This window comes from Canis aureus, chromosome 4 (assembly GCF_053574225.1).
Source record: "Canis aureus isolate CA01 chromosome 4, VMU_Caureus_v.1.0, whole genome shotgun sequence".
In the NCBI taxonomy this organism is placed as follows: domain Eukaryota; kingdom Metazoa; phylum Chordata; class Mammalia; order Carnivora; family Canidae; genus Canis; species Canis aureus.
This window is the reverse complement of record NC_135614.1, coordinates 68823872-68846376: the sequence shown is the minus strand read 5'-3', so window position 1 is coordinate 68846376 and position 22505 is coordinate 68823872. Positions and strand designations below refer to the sequence as shown.

Here is a 22505-nt window from a genome sequence, read left to right as displayed (position 1 = left end):
AATGCCAGATTTCAGGTTGTACTACAAAGCTGTGGTCATCAAGACAGTGTGGTACTGGCACAAAAACAGACACATAGATCAGTGGAACAGAATAGAGAATCCAGAAGTGGACCCTGAACTTTATGGGCAACTAATATTCGATAAAGGAGGAAAGACTATCCATTGGAAGAAAGACAGTCTCTTCAATAAATGGTGCTGGGAAAATTGGACATCCACATGCAGAAGAATGAAACTAGACCACTCTCTTGCACCATACACAAAGATAAACTCAAAATGGATGAAAGATCTAAATGTGAGACAAGATTCCATCAAAATCCTAGAGGAGAACACAGGCAACACCCTTTTTGAACTCGGCCACAGTAACTTCTTGCAAGATACATCCACGAAGGCAAAAGAAACTAAAGCAAAAATGAACTATTGGGACTTCATCAAGATAAGAAGCTTTTGCACAGCAAAGGATACAGTCAACAAAACTCAAAGACAACCTACAGAATGGGAGAAGATATTTGCAAATGACATATCAGATAAAGGGCTAGTTTCCAAGATCTGTAAAGAACTTATTAAACTCAACAGCAAAGAAACAAACAATCCAATCATGAAATGGGCAAAAGACATGAACAGAAATCTCACAGAGGAAGACATAGACATGGCCAACATGCACATGAGAAAATGCTCTGCATCACTTGCCATCAGGGAAATACAAATCAAAACCACAATGAGATACCACCTCACACCAGTGAGAATGGGGCAAATTAACAAGGCAGAAAACAACAAATGTTGGAGAGGACGCGGAGAAAAGGGAACCCTCTTACACTGTTGGTGGGAATGTGAACTGGTGCAGCCACTCTGGAAAACTGTGTGGAGGTTCCTCAAAGAGTTAAAAATAGACCTGCCCTACGACCCAGCAATTGCACTGTTGGGGATTTACCCCAAAGATACAGATACAATGAAACGCAGGGACACCTGCACCCCGATGTTTATAGCAGCAATGGCCACAATAGCCAAACTGTGGAAGGAGCCTCGGTGTCCAACGAAAGATGAATGGATAAAGAAGATGTGGTTTATGTATACAATGGAATATTACTCAGCTATTAGAAATGACAAATACCCACCATTTGCTTCAACTTGGATAGAACTGGAGGGTATTATGCTGAGTGAAGTAAGTCAGTAGGAGAAGAACAAACATTGTATGTTCTCATTCATTTGGGGAATATAAATAATAGTGAAAGGGAATATAAGGGAAGGGAGAAGAAATGTGTGGGAAATATCAGAAAGGGAGACAGAACGTAAAGACTGCTAACTCTGGGAAACGAACTAGGGGTGGTAGAAGGAAGGGGAGGAGGGCGGGGGGTGGGAGTGAATGGGTGACGGGCACTGGGGGTTATTCTGTATGTTGGTAAATTGAACACCAATAAAAAAATTTAAAAAAAATAAAAATTACAATGGGCTAAATCTCTAAAGATGTGACTGCAATTGGTAGAAATCAAAAATATAAATCTCTTGGTTTGTTACTATCTTTCTATGTAGAACGGAGCCCCCTCTACCTACACTCACCCTCAGAACAGGAATTTTACTGATTTGTCCTTCCTCTGGTACTCCCTGAAGAGGGAGAAGGCAAGCTGAGGACAAAGCACAAGCTGACACCCCGCAATCCACGCCCCACACCCAGGTGAGATATATGTGACATTCCTCAAGTACTCCTCACTGCCCTAAAGGTAAGGGAAAGAAAAACAAATGGTTAACTTACAGAGATCACAGTCCTGCAAGACATAAGTCTCCCTCAGTTTACAAATGTCTTAGTGGTTTACAAGAAAAAAACATTCTTATCAACAACCTAACTTCCAGAAGGAAATGTAAATAAAATTAAATGTCCTTATAACCTGCAGTCCATTGACATACTCAAGGCAGGCAGAGTCGAATGTACCTCCAGGAAGCTCCCAACTGTCTTCATGTTAATGCCTTACTAGAGGGAAAAACAATCTTGATGTGGCAAGGCCTCCAGTATCTTGTAGGTCCTCTCTGGCACATGAAAAATTCTTTTGAAAATCTCCCTCTTTCCTTACCTCCCCCAGCTCCCAAATATATAATCAGCCATCCCTCACAACCTCAGTGCAGAAGCTCTTCCCACCATGGGTCCTGTTCTTGTGCTTTAATAAAACCACCATTCTAACCAAAGGTGTTTCAAGAATTCTTTCTTGGCCCTGGGCTCCAGGCCTCACCCCACCAAACCTCACCTACATTCCAAAACTCCATCACTCCCTAGATCAAATAATGGTGTCAGCACTTATGATGACCTAAGTTACACAATATCTAAGCCCTAAATACCCACTCTCTGACCTCCAAACACCCATTCCATCACCAAGATTTAACCTCTACGTATTCCTTGAGCTTTATCTTTTAAAAGTTCAGACTTTTATTGTCTGATTTCCCAAACTTCTTTTCCATAAGCTCCAGTCTCGCCAGATTTGTCTTTCTAAAATATAGATGGGATCATGCCAATCCTTTAGTTGTAACAGGTTGCTGACCTTCCACTGCCCTCAAGGTAAAGTTTACACTCCTTAGCCTGATCTTTAAGGCCCATCACAAAAGTGTCCTACTTCTAACTCCTGTCCCAACCCAGCCAATCCTTTCTATTTTTTTAAGATTTTATTTTTTTGATAGAGAATGAGAGCCAGAGAGGTCACAGAGGGAGAGGGTGGGGGGGAAGCTGACTCACTGCTGAGCAGAAAGCCCGACTTGGGGCTCCATCCCAGGACCCTGAGATCACAACCTTAGCAGAAGGCACTTAACCAACTGAGCTACCCAGGTGCCCCAACCTAGCCAATCCTTAATCAAAAGTCTGAGCTTTTAACTCTGGCCTGAAGATTTTGATGGCCTGAGTGGATTCTATTTTTAATGAAATGACTTAACGATCTTACCACTTCCGGTATCCTGATTTTGCCTAATGACATCAAATCTGACCAACAGAGAGAGCAAGGTTTCCACCCCTGATCATAACAAATTTTTGGAATAACCAAATTAATCTGTATCCTTTTGACTAGCTCACTGACGCAATAGTTTCCGAGCTCATTTTAAAGAAATTGTTTGCACTGGTTCATGGCTACAAAACAGTGACTGTAAATAATAAAGCCAGAGAGGGAACCCAGTGCCTGAGTTCCTCTCAGGAGGCTACGCAATGCGCGGAAGTGGCCGACAGGAGGCACTGTATCCCCTCCTCCTCTGCATCTCCAGCATTCTCTGCACACAAGGCTTCAAGTCCTGAACTTACTTCCAGCAAAACAAATAAGCTACAGGGGAACTTGAAAAATGTAAAAACCTGTGGGATGACAGTGCAGGAGTCAGAGGCAGGGCCAACTTCATGGATAGGTGACCTGTGTAGGGGCAAGGGCCAAGCCCCATGTAGAGAACAGCCTGTTCCTGGATTAAGGCTCTGCTATTCTGTCCTGAAATTCTTGGTATTTTTTAACAGGAGCCCCACATGTTCATTTTGCACAAGGCCCCACAAATTATATAGCCATTTCTGGTCAAAAGACTTGAAGCTTGGCACTTTCAGCCACAGTTAGCCTTTCCTTTGGAAAGAGGTGATGTTGAATTTTCATCAACTTTTTTTTGTTGTTGTTAATCTAGGTGTAGTCATAAAATCTTTCAATCCCATTTCCCCCTAAAATTGATTAGAAGATATTCTGCCCATGTCCACTTCATTTTAGGACTTGCTAACCCTAGGCAGCTGATTTTCTCTGATTCCTTCAGTAAGCAAGAGGATCCAGGAGGGATTTAATTACCTCCATTTGTTTCCTATGTGCTTATCTTCCCGTTCTTCTCCCTGTTTTTGGCAATATTATTTTCCAGTATTTTACAACAGCTGTGATGGAATCAGCTTCATTGTTGGGAGCTGGTTTTGAGTGTTTGGCCTAAAGATCCAGGTAGAGAGGTTGGTGCCTTCAGCCCAACAGCTTAGAGGTACTTAACCCTTCAACCGAGAGAGTCTGTGAGGCCATTGTTACTTAGGTCTCTGTGGTAGGTTCCTGAAGCTGAAATTAGTCATGTTGGTTCTCCACAGTATTTTATTTCCCATTGTCCTGTTTGTCTCAGAACAAGGCTTTGAGAGGGTTCGACATACTTTAGCAAATAAATAAGGCAGCTCCTGATAGAGACCTGGTTGCAAGGGTAAACTACCCAGTGGCCTCCAGACCAGCTGATGAAGGTGTCAAAGGGACGGGTTATGGCTCTAAATTCTCACCTTAAAATTCTAACATAAACTCTGTAGGGATGACTAGATGAACTTAAAAGGAACTGAAAATTGCCTTTTGCAGCAACATCAATTAAGAAACAGACACAAAGTCCTCATAATACATGCCATGTAGCAGAGGAAACAGTGTCACTAAGCAATCTGAGAATCACGCAATGCATATGAAGCCAGTAGAAAAATTGTTTTGTAGGGGTTGTAAATGATATTCAAGTATACTTATCTCCTTAAATCTCTTCAAACTGTATGCACAATTGGCGTATGATTAAATTGCTACTGATGCAATTTGGTAAAATGGGAGATAAGAAATAAATCATAGAATGCCATCACCCCATAACCTAGCAAGATAAACAAAACCTAGATGAAACCAGCGACAAAGTTCAACAAGAACCAGATAAGAGAAAAACTATAACTCTATACCATAAATTTTAAAAGATGACAGCCAAGAGAATAACACAAGCAGGTTAGTGAGGGCTCCTCTACTCACCCTCACCACCCACAAACATAACTGTCGAGTCAGAAAAGTCCTGAGGCTTCCATTTATGCCTTCTAACTATAGAGAGAAATACACTAAGTGAATACTTCCTCCTGATGGGGTAGGGTGAAGTGGGGAAGTAGAAAAAGCTCCTAGGTGAAATGAACAAAGGAAAACACCTGAGCTGAGTCTCTGAGGGAACACAAGCTCTGGGCTTCCATGAGCAGCCTGAGAAAGAATCTATGTCATGCAGATACTCTCCCACAGGGTGAAATAAATTCTTCCATAAGTGAAGATTGAACACAATCTCAGAGGAGATGGCTAAAGCTCATTTTTCCAATAAAGGCTGCAAACAGCTTCGTCAAAGTTGTTCCCACATTCTAGATACAGGAAAATGGTTAGAACTTTTCTCAGTCTTCAACTATAATTCAGAGGCAAGATAGATTAATGAACTAATTTAAGGCAAAATAGGAGATTTATATTTGAATGTATAATACATATTACTAGAAATTATAACTCTTCAATCTCCATCAAGCTGAAAGCTCCTCTTAACCTAGTCATGAGATTCAAAGAGTAAAAAGTGCCCGTTGGGGAAGATCATGGAAAAGATGAGACTGCAGATATGACCCATGAGCAGGACCTGCGTACTCAGAGGCCCTTCACCCCTCTCTGCTATCCTCGAAAGATGAATTCCATTTGCCTTTCTCACTCCTGGAAGCTGCATAGCCTTGAGGACACAGCCTTGAGATAGTGACGTGGTGTTAGGAATATCTGCATGGTATACATGACTGAACCTAGTTATGGTCTCTAAACTTCTAAGGTTCATTGGGTGGGTTCGGAGATCCATTCATCTTGCTGCCACCTCATGAGTTCCATTTGCTTATACCATCAACCTGGAATGACTTATTTCTTTCTTTGGTCTCTTTCTGCCCTTGGAATAGGGAGTGGCTGGTTTCAGATTATACCAGGGAAGATCCCTGGACCATTACATGCCAATATTGCCCTAAAACTCAAGACAAGAACCAATTCCCTTGTAAATAGTGGCCATGAAGAATTCCCATGGGAGATCTAGAAGTAAGAGAAATAAGTGAAAAGTAAGAATAAGAAAATGGATCAGGGAAAGTGAGCATTAAAAAGAAAGTGGGCAGGGATGCCTGGGTGGCTCAGTGGTTGAGTGTCTGCCTTCGGCTCAGGGCGTGTTCCTGGAGTTCCAGGATCAAGTCCTACATCGGGCTTCCTGCATGGAGCCTGCTTCTGCCTCAGCCTATGTCTCTGCCTCTGTGTGTCTCTCATGAATAAATAAATAAAATCTTTATTTTTTTAATATTTTTTTATTTATTTATTTATGATAGTCACACAGAGAGAGAGAGAGGCAGAGACACAGGCAGAGGGAGAAGCAGGCTCCATGCACCGGGAGCCCGGCGTGGGATTTGATCCCGGGTCTCCAGGATCGCGCCCTGGGCCAAAGGCAGGCGCCAAACCACTGCGCCACCCAGGGATCCCCTAAATAAAATCTTTTTTAAAAAAAGAAGAAAGTGGGCAGAGAAGGGATAAAGGGAATAAAATTTCCAAGGTACATTGCGGAAGGTAGATGGTAGGTTTGCCTGGACAACCACAGCAAGGCTAAGTTAAGAAGAAGTTATATAGGGCAGTGTTTGAGTGCCAATCTATCAGGAAATGTAACAGAATGCAGAAAACCACTCAGAACTCCTTTTCCTGATAACTATGTGTGATTAGAGGGAATCTTTTAATAATTAACTTGGAGTGGAATCTAAAAGCCTCTAAGAGGGCAGCCCAAGTGGCCTAGCGGTTTAGCGCTGCCTTCAGCCCGGGGTGTGGCCCTGGAGACCTGGGATCAAGTCCCACGTCAGGCTCCTCTACCCATGTCTCTTCCTCTCTCTCTGTCATAAATAAATAAAAAATATTTTTAAAAATAAATAAAAAATAAAAGCCTCTAAGAGATGGTCTTCAAGGAGATGGGATCAGATTAAGAGTGTGACTGAAAATTTGGGGTCAGGCTAGGAGGGGAGGGACAGAGAGGAGGGGCTGAGAACTTACAAGCAAAGAAGTGGCTTTTCACTTTCTCAGCTTGAAAGTGAAATTCAAAATCTCCAGCTAAACTGTCAAATTCTGCCTGAACTGCATCAAGAACATATAATAACATTTTGCAGAAAATTATTAGAGGGAAGCTACCACTTACAAAGGAAAAGAGAAAAAAACCTTCCCAAACTGTCTGAAAACACCAGCTGTATAAACCGGAAACACAATTCCTATAGGGAGATGGCTGAAGACCTGGGGAAAGAATTGGGAAGAATGACTTCCTTCTATCAAGGGCAGATTATCGCCAGTGAGAAAACACCCTAGACGGTTTAGGCTTTATCCTGGGATCATGTCCAAATTCCTCTCTCCAAATAAGGGAAGGATGAGCATGAGTCCAAACAACATGGTTCCGTAGGGTCATAGACCTGGTGTGTGTGGGATGGCTTTTGCCTAATTGCTGAACTCCGTGCTGCAGCCAGGAAGCCACGGGACAGGGACCCAAAGTTGCAATTGAAGCCAAGACAATATAGTTCAGAAGTAGATAACTGAAAAACGAGAATCTGATAAAGAAATAAGAGCAAGAAGTGTGTTGAAAGAACAAGCAGGAGGTAAGAAAGGCAACCCTGGCATTTATCTGTCGTCCACAGCTAATTTTTGGTGGACGCTCATTTTCATCTCATCTTCTCAGAGTTCCCTTGACCACCATATCTAAAGCAGTTCCCATCCACTTCTTAAGTCAATATACTAGATGTTTCTTTCTTTCCTCTTCTTAAGTCAATATCCTAGATGTTTCTTTCTTTGCTCTTATTATAGTTTTTATGTATTGGTTATTTGCTTGTTGATTATCTATTTCTCTCTCAAAATTCTAAGCCCTCTGGGGTCAGAGACCATGCCTGATTTGTTTACTCCTTTCTCACAGATCACAGAACAGGTGTGATCCCCAACAAGTATTTCTTGATAAATGGTTGAGTCAGGGCTCATGGTCTTAAGAAGGCAATCCTAAGAGACTTATGGTGCAAATTAGGACAGTATCTCACTTCTCTTTCTCTCTCCATAGTGTCTAGACCCTCAGTAGCTGGTACCTTGCAAGTACTTAACAAATATTTTTGAATGAAATAATAAATGAAGCTGTTTGTAACCTAAAAAAAAAAAATCAATGTATCTCTCACATTAAGAACCTTATATGAATAAATCAGTAGCCTTGTTTTTTTGGTTTTTTACAATTGGGTAGGTTCACATGTTTTTTTCCAAATCAGGGTTTTTTTTTTAATGGATTCAAACACTACTTTCTTTATATTCCCTTTGGTAGTATGCCACAATAATATAGTTTATTCCTGTCTTAAGTTTTCTAGGCAGTTTCTGAGCAAATATTCAATGAATCCCGTTTCTCAATTGGATGATACTTGATCAATAAAACTGAATACAACTGTGAAAGACATGCTGTCTTTAAAAATGAAATTAGGAAAAAAAATAAATAAATAAATAAATAATGAAATTAGGAGAAGCTCATATAGTTTCTCATTGACAGGCATATTTTGAACTCCCTAGACTCTGGGGGGGAAAAAAAGCTAGTATCTATAAACTGGAAGAGAAGCTTATGACTTATTTTAAACTAGAAAAATCTAAATTTTTCTGACTTATTTCTGGTGTATTGGTTCATTTCTATTCTATGCTAGGCACTATGGAGAAATATATATATATTTATATATGTATTATATATGTGTGTAAAATATAGAGTTTCTTCCCCCAAGAAGCTGACCAAACAGCAGAAAAGATAGCAATTCAAACAGCCCTAATAAATGCCACAAGAAGGCCAGCATGGTCCAAAGGAGAACTGGAACATAGAGCAAGGAAAGGTAGGTCACAGCTGATTGAAATGAGTGAATGCCTTAAGGAGATGGTAGCATTTTTGGTGGGTCCTAAAATGGGCTTACTTCAAAAACGATTATGATGAGTTACATGGAACACTTAAATGTGCTAATTGGATAGAACCAGCAATTCAAAAGGCCATTTTCAATATCCCTATGTGTTGTTATTAATGTCAAGGAAAGCTTACTGAGTGGTCAGAAGTTAAAAATTTAACATATATATATATATAAACATATATATGAATAAATAATATACATATTAAAAATATATATAGTGTGAAATTAATGAGCTAAAAAACATAAGAAAATGACATTTTAAAAAAAGCATTTTGATGAGCAATATTTTCTCATAAGACCAGTTTAATCTTTTTTTTTTTTTTTTTTAATTTTTATTTATTTATGATAGTCACAGAGAGAGAGAGAGAGGCAGAGACACAGGCAGAGGGAGAAGCAGGCTCCATGCACCGGGAGCCCGACGTGGGACTCGATCCCGGGTCTCCAGGATCGCGCCCTGGGCCAAAGGCAGGCGCCAAACCGCTGCGCCACCCAGGGATCCCCATAAGACCAGTTTAAAACCCTAAAATTTTAGCTTTGTAATTTAGTTCACTGCTCTTATTTTAAAACTGAGGGGGGGGGGGAAGCGTAGGGGGGGTGTAGGTTTGGGAAGATGAATCAACCTTCCCAGATGACTAACTGCAGACAGCCGACTCCACCCCACATTTCCTACTTTGATCTAGTTCTCTGGCCACCATGCTAAACTACCTTTCAAATAATCAAAGTATGGATTATCCTATTACAAGTCTACATGTATCTGCTTGCCAAATTTCGGATTTCACAGGAAACGAAATTAATAAAAATACATCTCTCCTCTCCCACTCAAATAAAGTAGATAGGGCAAAGTTGGCAGTGGGTAGTACACTTTCAAGCGGTTATTGGCCAAAATTTTGTAATTGAGCTAATTAATATTTTTGAGCACTTACTTTATGCCAGGAAGTGCTTTCAGCACCTTTTAAAATGCATCAACTCCTTTGATGATCACAGCAGCCCCATGAGGTTAGGCATTATTCTTCATGGCTATTTTACAGATACGCAAGCAAGTGGAGGCAAGTACACTTACAAACTTGCCCAAGATCACCCAAGTTGGTAAACAAAAGGGTTGGGGGGGGCTTGAATCCGCGCAGACCCTATGCCCTTAACCATTAAGTCACCAAGATAAAGCTTTGTAGATGGGAGCCCAGCTCCACTGGGTGATCCGGTGATCCGGCCTGCAGAGCCGGCAGCCTATTCACGCTTGCATCTCCGCCACGTGGCACAGTCCCTGGTACCTTCCAAGCCAGCTCCGTACGTAGGCTTACTCGAATACACATGGCTTATTATTTATTTAATAGGGCTGACTCACTGACCAAAACTTAAAGCCAGGGGCACCTGGGTGGCTCGGATCTTGAGTGCAGGGTCCTGGGGTCCGGCCCGCCTGGGCCCCCCGCTGGACGGGCAGCCTGCTTCTCCCTCTCCAACGACTGCGCTCTCCGGCTCGCCCTCTCTCAAATAAATAAAATCTTTAAAACAACCGAAAGCCAATGTGACGTATTCTTTGCCTGGGGAAATCCTCATGGACCCGGCAGCCACTGGGAGTCTGGGGGTCGAGTCCTGTCCGAGAAACCAGAGAACCTGTCTCAGGAGCACCGGAAGTGAGGGGGGCGCGGGCCCGGGAGCGAGGGGACAACAGGAAGTGCAGCACAGGCCCAGGCACAGGCAGGGCCCGGAGACAGGCCGGCCCGCTGGGGTGGGGAGGACTGGCTTCCGGGGAGGGACAGCTTGTGGGGCGGACCGGGCCCGGGAGGAAGCGACGCTCGGGACTGCGGGGACGCTTGGGAGCGGCGGCAAGTACGCTCCGGACTTCTTGTCGGTGGGTTCGAAGTTCCCACTTTGTCCTTGGAAATTCTTTTCTTCAAGCGTCCTCACAGTCTCCTAGCCCCGGCGGGGTTCTGAGCCAGCCGCTGCCCTCGGGCCCCGCGGTGCACGTCCCGCCGAGAGTGGGGCTCCCCTGGCCCCCCGGACGCGGGTGGGCGACGCAGGGCCGCGGGCTTGGGACTGAGCGCGAATTCACGGAGGGCGGCGGGGAGGGGCGGGAACGGGGGCCCGCGGGGCGCCGGCGAGCGGGGAGCGGGGAGCTGGGAGGGAGCCGGGGAGGCCCAGGTGCTACCCCGCGGAAGAGCGAGGAAGACGCGGCTGGCGCCCACCCAGGCGAAGGTCGGTGCTGGGCCACGAAGGTCACTAGGCCGTCCCTGCTTCTCACCAAGGAGTTGGACCAGCCCCGAATCACCCCCTCGTCTCCGAGGTTCACGGACCAGGAAGGCCACGTCCGCTGCGAGAGAACTTGACCAAGGAAGCTGGAAGGGAAGGAACGGAGGATAAGAAGACACCCAGGGGTGGACCAGCGGGCTTTGCAGCCTGTGACAGACGCCTGCGCAACGGAAAGCGCAGCAACAGCCAGTGGAGTATTAGCGATGGTTTTATGAAGAAAGACCCTCCGGAGAGTCTCGTTAGAGGAGAGGAGTTGGGAGAAAACCAAGCTGAAATGAAAATGAATTCAATTCAAGGGGATCCCCGGGTGGCCTGCAGCCCGGGGTGAGATCCTGGAGTCCCTGGATCAAGTCCCACGAGTCCCACGTCGGGCTCCCTGCATGCAACCTGCTTCTCCCTCTGCCTGTGTCTCTGCCTCTCTCTCTCTCTCTGTGTGTGTCTCATGAAAAAAAATAAAATCTTTAAAAATAAAAGAATGCTCTGGCTTAATATTTTTTTTAAATGAATTCCATTCAAGAGCTGGCATCTGAGACAGAACCGTCGTAAAACCCTTTTTACTTAAAATGTTAGGAACTGAAAAGAAAAAAGTCGAGAGGGGAAATTTTGCACTACTTCAGATTATCCTATAGTTCTGTTAAAGAGTAACAACTTCTCAAGTAGTGATGATTTTTGAGTTTTACGCGATAGGAATTTTGCTGTATGTATCATGGGATGCAATTAAAGCCATTCACCTGTCTGGAAGATCAAGTTGTGGCTTCTTAAGGGATTTTGTAGAGCGTTTTACTTGAATGTGTGATGGCGAATAATAATATAGTAAACTGAAAAATACAGCTAAAATTCGTTCACTTAAAAACTGCTAATAGTTGTTGATGTCATAGAACATCAAAAAGAGAAAGGAAATGAGATTTCTTTGTGAAATAACAGATGACCAAGCAATGTCTGTTTTGGTGTACCTCATTTTAAAGAAGAATGTGACCCCTGAAATTACTTTAGGAATTGTACTTGCCTTTTTCTTTGAACTAGCTGCCACTACCACTTTCACGCACCAGGCATTGACACTTGATCTTTCCTCAATCTAGGATGCCTAAATTTCAAATTTGTATTTTCTTCTTCCAATTTGCTTGTGAAAAGCCTAAAGACAAGTGTCTCATACTTTTAGATTGTGTTAATCCTAATTCTTCTAGACCCTCTCCTAGCCCCAAATATAAAATCTGGTAGTTTTGTGAAAGTCAATTTGTTTGTTCATCCTGACTGGATGAGTTTGCCTCTGGAATTCTGTAGAATTTCTTATGATTGGTTCCATAGGACTGAAACTCATTTTTCATTTCAACAGTTAGCTGGCTATTCCCAAAGGAATTTGGGGGGCAGGAGGACACAATTCAGTCCACAGCAATAAGCACGCTTCCAGGAAATCCAGCAAAAAGTATCTGTGGCATTATAGCTAACAAACATTTTAAACATCTTAAATTGAGAAGACCTGTATTTTAAAGTCACACAATCAGATTTAACAACACACCAGATTTTAAGTCCAGTTATACTGATGGCATAGAGATGAGTTGAACGATGGCATAGTTGTTTGGATTTTTTTAATTTTATTCACGAGAGACACAGAGGCAGAGACACAGGCAGAGGGAGAAGCGGGCTCCCCTGGGGGGGGGGGGGGGGCTGATGTGGGAGTCAATCCCAGGATCACACACCCTGAGCTGAAGACAGACGCTCAACCACTGAGCCACCCAGGGATCCCATGATGGCATAGTTTTTTGTGTAATAGGAACAAATAATTTCTACATATGCATATAACATTGCACTAATTTTAGATTTGTTTAGAGAAAACTTGACTGGGGTGGTATGGAGAGGAATAGGGAAGGCTTAATGCATTTGTCTGCTATTAATAATGAGTATACAGAAATTTTCAGAGTGCAATGGAGCTCAAGTAGGTACTCTATGGGTGGAATACAGAAACTTCAGTATTTGAGTTCTTACCACTATTGTGGTGCTTTAGCTTTTGTTTATTTCATCCATTTCTAACCCTATTTATTCTTCACTAGTTTAGACATGAATCAAAGCAGCGAAGGATGTATGAAAAAGATTAGCAGTGTGAATCTTGACAAACTTATACATGACTTCTCACAGATAGAAAAGGTATGTAAAGATATAAAACAGTTACAGTAAAAAAGGAAAAGTGAAACAGCTTTTACCAGTGGAAAGAGCTGGGAAGAAAGAAAAATGTACCAAAAAATAATCAAGGTAAAAATAATGGAAATCTATTTTGCTAAGCCCTTTTTCATTTTTAAAATCCATATTTGAAATATTTCATTTTGGATCTTTGTACTACTATATCAAAATGTTTCTGGGACAAGGAAACAGTGGATATACTTTGGCTGAAGTTAAAAGAAAAATACATCCTTAATGTTCAAAATGTCCATAAACCCAGGAATCTTTTAGTAAGAATTGAAATATTCGTACTCAATCCTCAACATCTTACCATTATGACTCATATTTTTTTTTACTCTGTCCTATTCTGTTCCCTTTTCCTTCTCTTTTTGCCTAAAAACAGACCCATTTGAAGTCCCCCCCCCCAACTCTGGACAAATTACATGATAGACCAAACCCACAAGTATGTATTAGTGTTTTCCCCCCTTGTCTGCCTTGGAGATGAATAGGAATAGCTGTTGAGAAGATGTAGGTGGGTAAATGAAAGATTTGTGGAGTGGGTTTGTGAAGCAAAAATGGGAAGGGAAATAATACCTACCTCTCTTTAACATTTTTCTCCATTTCTTCTTTTCCTCTGTACGGTATAGTATGGCCATAATAAGAAAATTTCATGACGATAGGTATTTGGAGGTAACATTATGAACTTTTTTAAAGCAATGAACCTCAGTTTTCTTAACCAAATGACTCTTATTAAATAATAGAGAATAGAGAAAGAAATAAGCATTAGTGGTAGGAGAGGAATTGGTGCAAAGTTTTTGGAGATTATTCAGAAATATCTACTTTAAATATTTTAAATAAATATTAATTTTTTGTGATGTGATAATGGTATTGTGATTATATTAAACATTTTATCTCATATCTCTTAGAGATACATGTAGATGGTGATATTTATGGATGAATTAGTATAATGTCAGGGAGTTGCTTTGAGATAAATTCAGAAGCAGAATAAGGAAGTGGGTAGAGATAGAGATGATACAATTAATTTTTGAAGCTGTTCAAAAGGCATATGGCAGCTATTATACTATGCAGAAAGATACCAAAAAGATGTGTGAAGAATGCTTATTTATCATTCGTAATAGCTGAAAAGTGGAAACGCAAATTCTCAATAGGGAGACTAGTTAAATAAATTACAGTATACCCATAAATGAAACTCAGTGGAGCTCTTAAAAAGAATGAAGTAGTCCTACATGTGCTTATATGACATCATCCCCAAGATAACAGTTCTAAACGGAATATCCAAGGTGCAGAACAGAGTATAATATGATCTTTTCCTATAGTTGATAGTCATAAAATATTTTGGAAATATATAAAAGGAATTGTTAACCATAGGACTGAGAGTTGAATAGTTGGAAAGAAGGGGATTCAAGTTAGGTCATATTTTTTATTTTCATAACTCTTTATAGGTCTGTTTTATATTTTTGCCATGTTACTTTTAAAATTAAAATAATTTAGGAAGTTGACTTACATAAAATACATGCCAGACTTAGTATTAGACTTTTAGGTATTAAATGGTTTATGTTTTCATTAGTCTTCATTTCAATAGATTAAAAAAATCAAAATAGCAGTGTTACTTTGGTAATGATGTATATTATTTCTTCTACAGAAAATGATAGAAACCAGTGGAAAGAATAATATACTAGATATGCAGTTGGAAAAAACTAACTATTTGTTAAAAGTAATGCAAACAAAGGAAGTCTCAATTAAAGAAGGTTAGTACTTTTGCTGCCTAAAGTAATACTAATTCTAATGAGAGTGTTTTTTGATACAACAGTGATTAGTATTATACCATACATTTGTAAAATATTTTAAATTCGTGTAGAACTTTCCGGGTTATTATTTCATTTTATCCTTATATAACCCTGGTAGACAGAGAAGACTGGTATTACTAATCTACCTCAGTAATGAAGAAACATAGGATGAAATAAGCTAATCTGTCTGAGGCCACTAAACTAAGAAATGGCAAATCCAAGGCTCAGTCCAGGCCTTCAAAACCATGGGAAAAACTAGTAGTTGAATTTCTGCCTCATAATTACACCAAAAGAAATTTCAATGGGTCCTAGTCTGAAGCTCTCCCCTCACTTCTGAGATAGCCAGGCCATGTGTGCCTCTCATCTCCCAGCAGCCATACTGGCCTCACTTGTGGTCTATTCTTCTTTGCCCACCTGCTGGCCTGCTGGGACCCTGAGAGCCTGGGCTCTTTGCAGGGTAGGTGCTGCTCTTTGAGAATGTCGCATTGCTTTGAGGCACAGTGGTCTGGAACTACACACAGACAAATGAGCTTCAGCTGTACCTCCAGCCCCAGGGCCCGGTAGTGCTTGGCTTTCCCATGTAACCAGTTCAGCGCATCTGGATGGAGTCAAGAGAACCTGAATTCCCTCAGGTTCACCATGAAGTTCCTGGTGTGCCCTGACAGTGTGACTGTGCCTGACATTGAAACCCTGCTGTCCTGGGCCCAGCTGTACCTTGGATGCCCCTCGTACTCCTGCTGCTTGGGAGGTCACAGTGCTATATCCTCTTGGGGAGAGGGGTGGTTTCCATGATGGAGTTTTCTCTTAAATTTGCATGGAGGAAAGCCTGATGTTTAGGAATGTTCCCCAGGATGGGCACTGACTCTGTTCATCCCAACCACCCTTTTTCCCAGACCAACACTCCTCACTAATCAGTGCCCTATGTCAGGAGAGGGGGAAAATCCAAACATATACAGATATTTCCTTGCTATGTCAATTCAGAGGACCAAAAAACAATAGGGGCAGTAGCAAAAAGAACCCAGATCTTGGTTTCTAATACTATTTTACAATAGAAGGAAGCAGGGCTCCTTAGAGAAATGGCTGATTCTAGGACTAGGGCAGGAAATATATTGAGATGAGCCTGAAGCATCTTGTAGTACCACAAAGCAGGAAAATGCTCAAAAAGATAAAACACTCTACAATGATGGGGATATGTCAAAGGGACACTAGAGCGAACTGAAAGGGTTCTCTATGGCCAAAGCTAGAACAATTTGATCAACAAACTAAATAGTAATATTGGGTTGTAACCCAAAGTATATAATAAATATCTGTGAGCCCATACTGATAAGGATAAATAAATAAGTAAATGAGAAGATACCTCTTTTCTGCAGAATTCCAAATAACTTATGTAAATGGTTTTCCCTCAAGGAGGTAAGTCATAATGCCCCACTCATGAAGAGTGGGTTGTGTATAGTGATTTCCTTCACTGTGTGAAATATACAAAGTGGAAAATGGGGTGGTGGAGAATAACTATACAGTGGAGAAACCTGACATGTGTCACTAAAGGCAAGCAATCAAGGTCAACTTGATGTCATGTTGATAGTATGTACCTTTGATATGATATGATACACATGATACTTCACGTCTGTGATCTTCCTCCCAAAAACCCATTGCCCTGTCTAATTATGAGGTAAGCAAAAGACAAATCCCCATAAAGGGACATTCTACAAAATACCTGACCAGCACTCTGCAAAACTATCAAGGACATCAAAAACAAGAAAACTCTGAGAAACTATCACAGCCAAGAGGACCCTAAGAAGACAAAATGAGTAAATGTGATGTGGTATTTGTGAATGAGATCCTGGAATAGAAAAGGAACATAACATAAAAAAAAAAAAAAAAAACTAAGGAAATCTGAATAAAGCATAAATTTTAGTTAATAATGTATCAACACTGGTTCATCAATTGTAACAAACATACCATACTAATATTAGATGTTAATAGGGTAAACTCAGTGTAGGATATTTGGCAGTTATCTGTAATACCTTCCTGATTGTTCTATACATCTAAAACTATAGTTTATCATAAAGGTGAAAAAATGAAACCACAGAAAAAAATAGAAGATAATATGGGTTTTTGTGGATTTTTTTGTGTGTGTTTGTTTTTTAGTACAGATAAGGCCTTTCCAAATGTGACATTCATCAATAGGAACCTGATTAAATGAATTATGACATATTTATTTAATGAAATACTAAGGAGCGATAAAAAGAATAAAATAGCTCCATGTGATATAGAATAATCTCCAAGATACAGTAAATGAAAATAACAGTGTTCACAACAGTATGCTATCATTTTTATAAAAATATTTTTGCATACACAGAACATCTTCTCCCTCATACATTTGTATATCTCTGGAAAGATAAACAGCATCAGCATCCTGGTAATAGTGTTTGCTTTGGGGGAAGGGAAACTGGTCTAGGGGCAGAGATTGGAGAGATAATCATTTTTTACTATTTTATTGTGTTTAATGTGTATTTATTATTTGAGAAAATAATTAAATGCTTTTTAAAAATCGAGTTTTACTTATTCTCAATCTAATGTCCTTTTTACTGGATAATACACAGCAGAAGTAAAAGAACTAATGGGAATGACAGCTTAGAGAGTCAAGTATGTACTAATTCATTTAGAGAGGTAGAACGAACTACATATATGATTGGATTTGCTCAACAATAAAGAACAAGACCATGATATTGTATTGGCTACATTTGATATAAGATAAACAATTTCTGTGTCAGTTCAAGATGATAATAATATTAGTATTGAGGGCCAAGCGCTAAAAAAAGCCTTTTCATGCATAATTGTATTCAACATTTCCAAGTGCTTTGTGAAATAGATGTCAATACTCAAATTGCTAGTTAATGGTAGAGCCTAAATTTGAGCTCAAAATAATCATTTATTTACTCAATTATACAATATAAAAAGTAGCTTAATATTCTGAACTCTAACTTTTAAGATTTGGAAAGGATAGTATTCATTGTAAAGTCCAATAGAAATGGCGTGGGAAAAGATTTACACAGAATTAAAAACCTTATTCTAAAATAATGAGCAGTATCCTATCGTATGAACGATTTTTTATTGAACCAGTTTCCTTTGGGGAAAAAGAAAGTGTTGAGAGAGCCACCTTGTGTTCATATTTTGAAAATATGCATTTTTTTAAAATTCTGTATACTTTCAGTTTCAGGGCTCTGTTTTCAATTTGCTGATTACAGTTGATTCTTGAACAATACAGGTTTGAACTCCATGACACTTATATGTGCGTGTTTTTTCATAAATACAGTGCAATACTGTAAAGGTATTTTCTCTTCCTTGTGATTTTCCTAATAACATTTTCTTTTCTCTAGCTTACTTTATTATAAGAATATAGGCTATAATACATAACACAAAATATGTGTTAATGGACTTTGTTATTAGGAAGGTTCTGGCCAACAGTAGGCTTAGTATTAGTAGTTAAGTTTCTGAACTTTATTTTTGTCTTAAACTAAACTTTACATCCAATGTGGGGCTCAGACGTATGACCCTGAGAGCAAGAGTCACATGCTCTACAAACTGAGGCAGCCAGGTACCCTAGTAGTTAAATTTTTGAAGAGTCAAAAGTTACACGCAGATTTTCGATTGCTCAGGAGTTAGCATCGCTAGCCCCCATGTTACTCATGGGGCAACTATACTGAGATAGCTTCAGCTACCATATTTCACAAATTGCTGGATTTATTCCTCTAAAAGGCACAAAGAGAAGAGATGGTAGAGTCTATGCCTCCTTAATTTTTTTAAAGATACTAAGTACTCCCTATACTCATGGTGGGGTTCACACTTAACAACCCAAGATCAAGAGTCACATGCTCCACTGACTGAGCCAGCCAGGCATCCCCTTACTTTTCTAATTGTAGCAGCTAACATAGTAACATGTGAAGTAGGCAATGTCAAATATAAGTTAACCATCATTCTATTACTGGGGAATACCGAAAAAGAATAAAAATGGAGGGTGGTGAGATTTTTGAGTGGGTGGTGGGGATGGTAGAGGAGATACACAGTGGAGAGAAAAACCACAATAGTAGAATTTTGTATCTGCATAAAGCTTTTAACTTCTACAAAATACTTTCATTAGTTGAAGAAAGTATGTGAAGACTCAGTGCAGGACCTCTAACTGAAGGCAAAGTTTTGCATTCTCCCCTCACAGTATTGGTTCTTTCCTTTAGTCAATAAATAAAAATATTTCTGAACACCTATGAAACAGTCACCATATTAAGTATAAGAAATATCAAAATTAATAAGATATGATCTTTACTTGAAAGAGTTCACCATCTAGTGGGAGAAGCCACAAATAACTAAAATGAAATGTGAGAAATGGAAAGAAGAGATATATACAAATTGTTGAGAGGAGAGAAATAAAAACAGTAACAATGTTGAATATTTGTGAGTAAATTTAGAAAGTGTTGTGTTCTCTCACTCATTTGGGGAATATAAAAAAAATAGTGAAAAGGAATAAAGGGGAAAGGAGAGAAAATGAGTGAAAATATCAGTGAGGATGACAGAACATGAGAGACTCCTAACTCTGGGAAACAAACAAGGGACAGTGGAAGGGGTGGGTGGGGGTTGGAGTGACTGGGTGACGGGCACTGAGGGGGGCACTTGATGGGAGGAGCCCTGGGTGATATGCTATGTGTTGGCAAATTGAGCTCCAATTTAAAAAAAAGTATTGTTTTCTCGTTTGCTTGTCAGAACAGCCTTATTATATATGAAAACAGTCTTACATGTGAGGAAGGATAGGTATTACCCATACTTTTATTTTGCAGATGAAGAATATAAAGCTCAAATAGGTTAAGTTACTTGTCCATTGTCATAGCTAGAGAGTGAAAAAGAGGAAACTTTATTCTAGTCCCTCAGACTCCAAGTTTCATGGTTTCATCAAAATATCATATAATTAATTCCTGAGAAAGTATTGAATAGCAGATTAACAGCAGTATTTGAAATGAGAAAAACCTATGTTCAAGTCCATACCTTCCATTTACTAAATCTGGAATCCCGGGCAAGTGACCAAACCCCTATGGATGACTGCCCCCTTTGTAAAATCAGGCTAATAATACCAACTTCTCAGCAACCCTTTGAATACTAATTGGGGTAATGTTTATAATGCACTTAGTATAGTGCCTGGCAGAGTAAATGTTCAATAAATGGTATTATTATTATACATAGATAAGTTTTTATTATTTGATACAAATATGGTATTTAATATTTAACCATCAAAACAGATGTTCAATTAGAATGAAAGCCAGTCAATATGTCATACTAGTGCATCCTGGCTAAATATCTATCTTGGGCCTTTAAAACTGAAAAAAAGAGAAGAACAAGGCTCCATATTACTAGCTATTAAGCCAAGCACATAAAGGTGAAGTTGTCCTAATAAAAAAAAGAAGAAAAAAGGTGAAATTGTCCTTAAATTTTACAAGTTTTAATATTTTAAAATTATTCTTTTGTGACATTTTCATCACTATATATTTGCCTAGTATAATTGTAAGCTTAAACTAGTGCAACCTGTGCTCCCTAACCTTCTAGTAAAAATGCAACAGCAATAACCATCAGCAAGAGTCTTTCTCTAATACTGTTTCTACCCTCTCTCCAGGGCCTCCAACCTACTCATATTACTCTAAAGGAGTGCTCCTTAGCTGGTCTTCTTTGTGGTAATAAAGTAGTTAAATCATAGACTTTATTGCTGGACTGCTAAGGCTCCAATTGTAGCTCTACCACTTATTAGTTATAAATGTGATCTTGGGCAATTTACTAAATTTCTGTGTGTCAGTTTCCAAATATATAAAATGAAGCAAACACTAGAACCTACATAATAGGGTTAGGAGGGATAAATTATTCAATATTTGCAAAGCACTTAGAATACAAATATATGTTATTTTCAGACCAGAGCTTTTCCACTTACCCCTTCTTGCTTCAGTTTACTAGAATATTACCTGTCAATCAATGACTTGGCAAATGTTTATGGAATGCCACTACTCTAAATATTAGGGAGAAATGGTGAACAAACAGAAAATAGCCCCTGATATCCTGGAGCTTACAGCCAAGTGGACTGCTTGGATTACAGAAATTTCCATCTGTGTTGCTACCGACCAAAGGTTTAGCTACTACAAGTTATAACCAAGAATATAATGAAAGCTAATATTCACATATCAGGGGATAAATGCTTGGAATGCAGGCACCCAAACATGCCCAAGTGTGCCTTCCATCTAGGGAAACTATTGCTAAAGCATGTGGAGCGGGAGATCCCTCCTATGCTGAATTTATTGTGCGTAGAAAACTCATGACCAAATCCCAGAATGCATTTGATTTCAAGGGTAATTAAAAAGTACTTATTACATTATTTACTCTGAGATAGGTGGTTGTTTTATTAAGCTCTCATAATTGTTAATTAAGTATTTTATTTAAGTCTTTCAACTTTGAGAGAATAGTTCCAAAATGAAAACAAATAATTTTTGAATAAATATGTCTTTCATATTTTAGAATGTGCTACTCTTCATAGTATGATAAAAGGGCTACAACAGACCATTGAGTCTCAACATAATTTGAAAGGTAAGTTAGAAAAAAATCTTTAAAATTATGTAATATCTGAGTATCTTTAAAAATAGTTTTTACATCATTAACAGTAAGTTTCTTTTAAATCTGGTCTAACATTCATCTGCTAACACCAGGACTCCTCACTACCAAATCCTACTTTCCTAAATTATTATGAAGTAAGAAATACCACTGAATGGAACAATTCAGTCATATTCTGACAGGGACATCAGAGAATGTTTTATAATAGGCCATAATTCTCTTTATTATATCAAAAGTTTAGAAATATATTTATTCTTGGGAGTACTCTTGGTCTTTAATGTCCTTCTGTTCAGTTTTGAAGGGTAGTTATCTACTAGTAGTTACATGATGAATAAATACACTATTCAAACTGCAGTGATAGTTTAATTTTTTATCATAAACTGAGGCTATGTTTGTGTAAATGAAGCAAACACCTTCAGCTTACCTTATTTTTGCTAGTCATGCTAACCCATATGTGCCTATTCATTGACAAAATGGACAAAGCAACCAAGTGTTTTGTCCTGTTCTGACTTAGCTACAGTGCACTGTTTATGGGATTTTCCTCTACTATATTGTAGATTAGATGAAATTGCCTTCAAAGTCCCTCCCAACATAAAACACCAAATAAGAATGTTTAATTTTAGCCCTCTATTTCTATCATAAAGAAAGTACTTTACAAGTGTAGGTGAAACATAATAATGATCTTACATACCATTTATTTACTTTGGCATAATATTCCTTATTGTCTTTATAATATTCTCATTGAAATCTATCTTTAAGAATTACTATTAGTTCTTACTCCCCCTCCCATTGCCTTACCCTAAGATATTTCTTCAAGTGTTGATGAAACAAATATAAAAATATATTAAAAGACTTCACATTTACATTGTCAAACAGTATCTGCAGTACAGAACAGAAAGGATTCTTTTTACCAACAATACACCACTAAAAGCTGTTCTAGAGATCAAGAAGGGTAATAGATAGAGAATACCATC

General features: G+C 39.4%; 1 protein-coding gene and 1 long non-coding RNA gene across 4 annotated transcripts in view; one reads left to right on the top strand and one right to left on the bottom strand.

Annotated features, from left to right (window-relative positions):
- Positions 1-10627, bottom strand: part of LOC144312925 (uncharacterized) — a 57594-nt gene extending 46967 nt beyond the window's left edge. The window contains exon 1 of the long non-coding RNA XR_013378581.1: positions 9610-10627. This is a non-coding gene — a long non-coding RNA (uncharacterized LOC144312925). The remainder of the gene's footprint in view (positions 1-9609) is intronic.
- CCDC152 (coiled-coil domain containing 152) overlaps positions 10255-22505 on the top strand; it is a 33610-nt gene continuing 21359 nt past the window's right edge. For 2 of the 3 annotated variants that reach the window (XR_013378580.1, XM_077896090.1), the window contains exons 1-4: positions 10256-10535; positions 10930-13075; positions 14751-14856; positions 21439-21507. Coding sequence is in view for 2 of the 3 variants with exons in the window: in XM_077896090.1 (XP_077752216.1) it covers positions 12989-13075; positions 14751-14856; positions 21439-21507 (262 nt within the window). In the remaining variant the exon portion in view is untranslated. Of the gene's footprint in view, positions 10536-10929; positions 13076-14750; positions 14857-21438; positions 21508-22505 lie in introns of all 3 variants that reach the window. The other variant, XM_077896089.1, reaches the window with a different exon arrangement.